The sequence below is a fragment of the Nestor notabilis genome, unplaced genomic scaffold (genome assembly GCF_000696875.1).
Source record: "Nestor notabilis isolate BGI_N333 unplaced genomic scaffold, ASM69687v1 scaffold11654, whole genome shotgun sequence".
In the NCBI taxonomy this organism is placed as follows: domain Eukaryota; kingdom Metazoa; phylum Chordata; class Aves; order Psittaciformes; family Psittacidae; genus Nestor; species Nestor notabilis.
In genome coordinates this window covers 22,090-31,572 of record NW_009926922.1, presented here as the reverse complement: position 1 = coordinate 31,572, position 9,483 = coordinate 22,090, and the positions used below count along the sequence as shown (strand labels likewise).

Sequence of the window (9,483 nt, the reverse complement as noted above, 5' to 3'; positions counted from 1 at the left end):
TTGAGACTGATGTGAGTGCAAGTAGAATGTACGAACCCGTGGTATCATTACACTTATTCAGGCGCAAATGTATCTAATGCTTTATTGTAAGGGAAGTTTGAAAGTCTTTTAAAGTGAATAATTTCTCCTAAGTAGTTTTAGATTGACAATCACAGTATATACTGCCTGTGAAATATGCTCCAGTAATTTGACAAAAAATATTCTTATCTCATAGAAGCATACACACCTTATGAATGCCAGATGGTATTTTAACCTTTCTCTCTGCTAAGTTATTCATCAATAGACCGAGAAGCAGAGTTTGCAAGAACTGCACTTTAATTCATACTAATATTCACCAAAAGCAAGTATAATGTACTTCAAAATGTTTCTCTGGAAATATTTTTATTCTGGCAGTTCCTCACAAGCAATATTTTTGAAGAGCATTTAGACCATCATACCTCTATACCTTGAAGAGGAAGAAAAGATATAATGTACTCTTTTTATTCCAAACAAAGCCTTTAAATCATTAATTTAGGAATATTCCTTGACTCACATCAAGGACACTAGATTTGATCAATTTTTGCGCAATATATGAAAGCACTGGGAAATACAAGACCTATGAACCGAAGTTCTAATGATCAGAGGATAAACTGATGTTCTCCAATCTTCAGTAGTTATCTTCCATTTACCTGCAAAGTCTACTAGGTGTATGGAATTGAAATCAGAACTTTAAGGTGTAGCTATTTTGGCAGCAAAATGTAACAGATTTTGTCTTTCTGAAAAGCTGTTCTTGCCTGAATAAATACTGTCTTTTCTCACAGTCACTTATCACTCCCTAAACTTAGTACTACTTGTACTACTTATCATTGGTATCAGAAAATGGGAAATCTGGACATTCAAAATCTGATCTGAGTGACAGGCTATCAAAACCCAGGTGGTCTCAGATTTGGAGCTTTGGGATTGAACTGTGAACAAAATAATGATGCCTAAAAAATGGTTAATAAGAGATTAACTGAGTAAGTAAATAATTGCTACCTGACTAGTTGTAATCACAGCAAAATTCTCATCTCTTCCTGCTTTCCACAACAGCCTTAGGAGCTCATTTTCTTAAGTGATGAATACGCATTCATGACTTCCTTGCATATACAAAATACCAGTGCAGATGCTTTCCTGTCAGACCAGCCAAAGTATGGACATAAGACATTTTTCACTGATGAGACATTTTTCAGGGAATGCTCTGAATTAAGTAAAAGGAAAATCCTTTTGGAGTATAAAAATGTGTACATATATGGACGAACACAATCAGTATCAGTTAGTATTTGAGTGACTAGCTCTGATAACTTAGGAAAGTATCTCATCGATCAGCAACAGAATTTTATGATATTTGATGGCTGACACATCTACAGATGAAACATAACTTCTTAATAACAAAGAGAAAACCTTGTTACAGCCAGGAGAGAAAGTCAATGGCGAAGTGCTGGCAATGTATTAATCTGGACTGTGAACTTCATGGAGAACATCACCAATAACGTCCAAAGCCAGAGTCATAATGAAAGGGGATCGTCTGTAGAACAAGGAGCTGTAGCAATTGCTCACTTCAAATCCATAGCAGAGTTTTGACCAAGCTAGAGACCTTTCCACCAAATTTAAATTTACAAATGGTGTGTAGCATAGATGGAGAGCCACCGGTATTGTTTCTCACCTTCTCGCAGTATAGAATTAGATAGATACATTTTTAGCCATATATCTGAAAATATATGCCTAATAGTTTTCTTTACTTAATTCTTAATTTTCTATGTTCCTGTCTGTGACTTTTATCTGGCAAATTAAATTATGGCCAGGATATTCTAATGAGCCTGCACTGTTGCTCAATGTAAATAGCAGACATTGGGGCATGGTTTTATCTTCTTTTTTGTTTGCTCTCCATGCAACTTTTTCCTATGCTACTGAATATTTGATGACTTCTCATGGAGATTCATAGCTTATACTTAACTTCTGATAGAAGTGCTAAATTACTTATTTATTTCTAATGAAGAAAAATTACATGAAATGGGTCTGATTGGCTTTAAAGTGTTGCTGTTGAGTAACACCTAAAGCTTTCAGAAAAGCCCAGGTGCAGTACCTTCATAATCTTTTTTTCCAGGGAATCTATTTATGAACCCTGAGCCAATAAGCAATCATACCAATGCTGTCACTTCTTTGATACACATCTATCAGTATTAACATCTTTTATTACATAGCTTTATAGTTATTTTGGTCTTTTAAAATCTTAAATACCTCTAGATATCCATCTGCAAAATAGTCATGCCCATGAGAAAGAATTGTTAGCAATAAGAAGGGACATACCTATTGAGGTTCAATACATTTGATAATCAAGTAGCAAAATAAAACCTCAAAGCTTTCCTGCCTAGAAACAATGCACAGATTTTTGCAATGGGAACAGAAACATCTGTACGTAGAAGCACTGAATCACACATGAATACCAAAGTGAATAAATATGAAGGAAAAATCACTACCTGAGTCAACCAAAGTCCCCACTGTTACTGGGTGGAATTTCCCCCCTACCCCTTACAGGCAATGCTTTGTAGCAAAGCCTTTCACTTCAAGCAAGCACCAGAAAATTCTCTACTTGCTTTCAAGGTCTGGGGGAAAATCAACCTTATACTTCTTTTTTCCATTCACATCGAATCATAGAATAGTTAGGGTTGGAAAGGTCCTTAAGATCATCTAGTTCCAACCCCTCTGTCAAGAGGCACGTTTTTATAAGGTGGTACTAATCTTCACATCTCCTGAGACAAGATGCTTGGCTGAATGATTTCTATCTTTCAGTAAAGCTTTTGTTAACTATGAAAGACATACAATCATTCTTACATTATCCTGTGATCTCTATATACAGTAATGAGGGACAGTCCCTTCAAGTCACATAGACCATTTGACCATCTATCAGCAACCAACAAACAATTAAGCAAATTCCTCACTATCACAGGCTTCCATGGTGGGTTTTTTTGGAAGAAACTTTTTCCAACTGAGTACAGCTGCTTAAGGACAAAGCAGAGAAAATGCTTCCTGTTCTTTTGAGCCCTCAGAGCGGGTGGAGCCACCACAGGCCCCAATTTTTTCTCGTGCATATTGCCAACAAGAAGGCCAAAATTAGTTTTTGCAGTGCACAAGTGGTTTGGCAATTGGAACTGCCAGTTAAAGCGCTACTTTGGCGAGCAAGGCCATGATTTTGATATGGATTACTCACATTCACAACCATAAATATATTAGAATAATATACAGACACTTTCATCACAAACTGACAAAAACGTCCTTTTCTATCTCAGAAATAAATTGACTTCAAGTAATAACTGATTGCACTAATTTGTGCCTCAGAGAGCACACAGGTATGATAAAAAGAACAGTAGGAAACACACAACAACAATCATTCTGATCTCATGTATAAGCATTGAAGTAAATATAGAGTAAATATTTTTGCTCCCCTTGTCACAAAGAGTGAAGTTTGTTTCTGATTTAACCAGTCTGGAAAGTACTATCTTTCAATGTCTTTCCAAAATCAGAGATGATGTATACTTCATCACTTACCAGAATGCCCTGCTGGAAAAAGAAAGCAGTTTTAATGCAATCTATACTTTATGTAGTTATTATAATGCATAAATCTTACTAGTACTCGCAGGATAGTGTCCACCATCTTTCTCAGGGAAATCATCAGCTGTTGTCACCAAAGAAATGTCAGGTGATACAGAAGAAACTTCATTATCTGTATGGTGATGGATGAATCATTACTATTTCATTAGCTAAGTTGCAACTCACAACTACTTTGTTTATCCTGTACTGCAAGCTTCATCCCTTCATTTATTGGTCCAAAAGAGAAGAAAGATATAGACTCGGTTCTTTGTATAATTCAACCCCATAGTAAGCATATCAACAAAAAGATTATTTGAAGATGAATATGTATTAGAGTGATAACAAACATTCAGACAACGAACTGTTCACGTGATACAAGCTCTGACAGCACTTGAATACCAGGGACAGGGATCCTAGACCAATAAGTGAAGTTATTTGTATTTCATTCTTTACTGAGGTATATTCTGAGATTTAGTCCAAAAACCTTAACTCTGCATGTAAGCAGAATTGACAACTGTTGTCGTGGCAAGCAATTGAAATACATGGCGTATACCATGGGGAACGGATCTGATTCTGGTTCATTAGGAAGAGGTAACATCCTCTTCCTAACATGGATTTACCTTTCATGATGCAACCTAGTCTAGTGGAAGGTATCCCTGACCACAGCAGCGTTTGGAACTAGAGGGACCTTAAGGTCCCTTCCAACCCAAACCATTCTGCGATTCAATGCTAACTATATGGAAAAACAAGCGTAATATGTCAGGAGTATACCCACTAGTGAAAAATAGTTTTATAATCCTAATGCTTCTGATCAATTTTTTTTTTGTTTTAAATTCCAGTATTTTTGAGGATAATGATGCAAACTGCTGGTGTCTTTCACTGATAAATTACTGGCTATTTAATAAAAAGCCTGTAATCAGAGGTGACACAGTGAACTTCGCTGTACTTAGAGGATGAATTATATTTGTATCCCTTAGGTTCAATGAGAGGTAGTCTTTCAGACCTCTGATAATTTCAGCTGCACAAGCAACATAGAAGATGAAAAGAAATAAAATACATGCCCCTTTCACAAGAATTGAAGATACAGGCAAGGCACTCTAATTCATTAATTTGCCACCCTGCAGGATACCCTATATTTGGTAGGGCTCCACAAAAATAGAGTTTGGTTTTACCACTTAAAGGAAGAAGGTATCACTAATATTTTAATCTGACATTTTTAACTCTCTGTGCACTCTGTAATATGCAGAAGATGGCCTAAATCCCCAAACCATATTAGTACAAAGAGAAATCACTTGTACTGTAAAGTCATTCTTGTTCTTATCACTTAATATCAATTCATCCTTTTACAGAACACATAAGAATGTTATCCTTATCTCTATATACTCATAACCACAGCCTCACAAACCCCTGTGCTCACTTCTAGAAATGTTTTTGAGGCTTTAATGAAATAAATATTTTAATAAGAATAAATATTTTAATAAGAACAAGATGAAATTCTTAGAACCATCTGTTCTCAACATCCTGGGAAAGGTTATATGGAAACTATGATGATGTGTGGCTGCTTTGTATTCCCATGCAATCAAAAATAATAAAACAAAAATCCTTAGAAAATCAGAATGCTTATGTTTTCTTTCAAAGACACACATTCTCTTTTTACTTCTTCAGGATACAAATTAGAGACAGTGCTTCTCATTCCCTCATTATATCCTTTAACTAACAACATAATTCTTCAACTCAGTTATTTTAAACAGATATTAGTGGCAACATACTGTCCTTACCAGAATCTTTTTTAGGACTTTCTTTTTCACCCCCTCCAGAAGAACTATCTGGCAGCTGTGAGACTGCAGTAGCACTTCCATAATATGAAGGACTGGATCTCTTGATGGAGGTATCCATGGGAGTTGTGTCATGTGTTGATCCACTACCTACATTTTCATCATCTGCACCTGAGGTTGAGGACTCTCCACTAAGACGTGTGCCATCTGCATTATAACGTGAGCCATCTGCGTTGTCAATGACTGTTGGAAAGAGGAAATGAAGCAGCTAATATCACGGAGTTACAAAGCTATATTTCAGTAATGCTAAACAGTTTAAGCCCTACAACAAAACAAAACAGTTGTGGATTAGTATCAGTTCATCCATTTTTGCCATCTTATCTCATCTAGATCATACATCACTACATTATGTCTAATGTATATATGGTAATATATATATTTGTCCAACATATAGGGCTTATTCTGCACCAAATACATTGATCAGAGAGTTGATTTTAAACATTAAATCTTGTCCTCCGTAAAGTCAACCAGAATTTTAGAACTGGGACAAATAATATGTTATGTAAGTTTTCTTCCATTTCCAGCTGCTTTTCTAATCAGCAGCTCTAATGAGATGTAGAAAGGTTGCTTCTTAAGCAAAGTCCTATATGTTAAAGAAACTTTAGGTATTTGACATTAATATTAAATTAATGTCAAATACCTATATAAAAGATGTTTGGTAGCACCTTGAGACAAACCAAGCTCCATAGGATTTAGGGGAAGACAAGTGACTAATTGCTTTACTGTTGAACATCTCTTGTCTTCCTTTTCTTTTGTTTGGCTTGATTTTTAATAGTATCAATTGTTTATGTAAAAAAAGATAACCAGATCCTAAAAATGAAACATGTGGCTGGTCTTTCTAATCACTACAGTACCTATTTCACCCTGATTATCAAGGACAGAAGTATCTAGTCCTTCAATTGGCTCACACGTTTTGTCCTTTGTTTCTGTAAAAGAAGGAAAACAGAAAATATTAATTTGAGAAAATTGAGAAAAAAAGTCATGTGTATACCCATATTAGTTGTACAGAATTACAAAGCATCACCTTCTGAAGTGGACAATTGAAAACAAATTTCCAAACCAAACATTATTCACTGATCTGCCTTCATTTCCTTTTTGTTCTTTCCCAGGTGGGGCACTTCAAGATTGTTTTGTCAGCTAACAACAAGGTTTTCCATTTCCATAACCATTCCAGAAAATTATTGCCATCAACATCAGTTAAAATAGCCTTATGACCCAGTTTTACACAGACAGCTCCACTGTCTTGGCGGCAGTGGCAGCTCTAATCTAATCCTTTTTAGCCAGAGGGTAAAAGCCCCCTATGAAGGGCTCTAAGACTTGGGAGATGTTATAAAGCCTTGGTGGGGGTGGACATCACTGTAGCAGAAGAGTCACCTGCGGGTGTCAGAGGATGGCAGTTCACCTGATGTTATGCCAGTGCAAAAAATTATCTTTAGTTATAGGACCACCAAGATCAAAATAGAAAAAAGTCACTGCCATCCAAATCATCAATGAATTTTGCCTCCAGCTTTCTGCAAGATGTTTCCACTGTGAATTCAATAATTTACAAAAACTCAAGACATTTAAAGTCAGTCCATATTTTATTTTCAAATACAGTGTTCAGGAGCTGTCACAAGATTGTCTACATTTTCCTAATAGTATAGTAAAATATTCCCAACTATTAAAAAGCTCAGAACCTCAGATGGAAGTGATCTGCTTCTGACCCACCTTACTATCTAACTGCCTAATGTCTGAATGTATATTTGCCTGAGAGCAAATACTGGATGAACCTACTGCAGGTGGCAGCCACTCTTTGCACCCATTACCACAAATAACTTGGTCGCTACAGAAGCTCAGGTGTGAATGAACATAAGAGCTGAGCACCTTTGCCTACAACAGTTATGTCTTTAAGACTCACTCTTGCAGAGGTTCACTGCACTAAGCCATTAGGATGAGCTGTTCTGTAGCTACTAAGTCCCAAGGGCAGAAAACGGTTTAGTTCAAAACACTCTAATGACAAAATGGGTCAAATGCATTGCTGGCATTATAGATACACTCTTCTAGAAGCTGACAAGATGTATTTCTTCTCAGTTGAAAACCAGATGATATTTAACCCAGAAGCTCTCATTCCAGGACCTTAAGTAGGAGATTATATGTTTTTGTTAATATGTCACAAAAACATACACATACCTGTCGCATTGTAGCAATATGCATCGTACCGATCAGTTGTGTTTGCTGAAAGTTTGTAAACGCCAGTATGATTTGCTGCACAGAGATGATAGGGATTGATTCGTGGGATAGCAACATACCCCACTACAAAACCATACCTGTGAACAACAGAGGAAATTACACCATATTACATAGTATAGGTGATGGCGTTAGTGCTCTACATATCTCAAACAGGAAGAAGCAGCCATTATTTTATCTTACATTATTTTATAGAAATGCATGTATTTATGCATACTTTTTACATATGAAGGATGTTACTTTCTCACATGTAGCTACACCAGTTTCCAGCCACTCAATACCATTTTCCATGTAATTTCTAGAGCTAAACTCATTTTAATTAAGTGAGCACCTTATTAGCTAGGAGGTTCCAGAGCAAGGCAGTGAAAGTGAAGGACTGGAAAGTAGGTGCACTTTTTATGCAGTGTGAGGTTGTATTACCTGACACTAAAGACTGGCTTCGTCTTTCTTTCAGGGAGTCACGTTTTCATTGCTTTGAGCATAACATACTGCTCAGTGACACGCCACACAGAAATATTGAGGGCTTGATATTACCTGAGCAAATTTAGAGATTGTTTGCAAGACACATCACTTTCTGCAAAAGCTAACAGCTTAGTAATGTATTCAGATACAACACTCATTCAGCCACAAATCCTTATTACATCTTTCAGTCGAACAATGCAGCTATTGTGTACAGAACTGATGTATTTCAGTGAAGACTGCAGTTAACACAGCTGCGTGATGCACAACGCATTATCATTATTTGCCATCCTGTAACACCTGATTAATTCCAATGTATTTAGCTGGGAGGTGTGATCGAATGGTAACAGGAACTGGGGTTTGCTTTGGGTTTTGTTTGACTTCTTGAGTGGTATAATTTGTCAGGGAGGAGCAAATTTCAAGGCTTTGCAGGTTTTTTATCTGTGAGCCCCATTCCAGTGACATGCCTAATACGTGCAATTCTGAAACTCTTGCAGATGTAATGATAAACTGCTTTACACTTCTAAGTAAGACTATGATGTTGACACTTTATAATCCGTTAATTGCCTACTACTGCTATAGTCAGTTGATTCATCCTATTCACTCACCATTCCAACACGTATTTTGATGATTACATGCAGTATATTCTTTCTCACCTGCTCAAGCTTGATAAGAGCCTAGCCTTACTGACAAGGACAACAAATGAAAGTAAGAGCGTGGGAGGGCTGGCCAGAAGGAAGGGAGGAAGGAATCCATGCCTTACATGTCCAAATCTGTCCTCTGCTAAACTGTGAATTAGGGAGAATTGTAATATTAATAAAAACTACAGTTCCCCACTGCAAAAAACCAGTGTCCTCTACTCCTTCTTTCAAATACCTTTATATTTTAACTTCAGAAAAAACTTTTCACATTGCAGAATACTCATATCTGCTAGCACCAGAAATCTCTACCCTGAGCCATTTAGTAAAGATTTGATCCTTAGTCTCTTCATCAAAAGGAGCATGACCAGCAGACCAAGGCAGGGGATTTTCTCCCTCCACTCTGCTCTGGTGAGACATTTCCTCCCTGCAGTCCTGCATCCAGCTCCAGGGCAAGAACACAAGAGGGATGTGGAGCTGTTGGAGAAAGGCCAGAGGAGGCCATGAAAATACTCAGGGCTGGAGCAGCTCTGCAATAGAGACAGGCTGAGAGAGCTGGGCTTGTTCAGCCTGGAGAAGAGAAGGCTCTGGGGAGACAGAGAAGCTTCCAGTGCCTAAAGGGGCTGACAAGAAATCTGGAGAGGGGCTTTTGACAAGGGCCTGTAGTGACAGGACAAGGGGGAATGGCCTTAACCTGACAGAGGGGAGATTGAGATGAG

General features: G+C 37.3%; 1 protein-coding gene across 1 annotated transcript in view; it reads right to left on the bottom strand.

The window, feature by feature from the left end:
- Positions 1-3,468: 3,468 nt before the first annotated feature.
- Positions 3,469-9,483, bottom strand: part of LOC104405190 (CD44 antigen-like) — a gene marked incomplete at its 5' end in the record, with an annotated part of 8,268 nt that continues 2,253 nt past the window's right edge. The window contains 4 exons of the mRNA XM_010013819.1: positions 3,469-3,739; positions 5,385-5,624; positions 6,296-6,367; positions 7,611-7,747. Coding sequence (XP_010012121.1) covers positions 3,624-3,739; positions 5,385-5,624; positions 6,296-6,367; positions 7,611-7,747 — 565 coding nt within the window. The remainder of the gene's footprint in view (positions 3,740-5,384; positions 5,625-6,295; positions 6,368-7,610; positions 7,748-9,483) is intronic.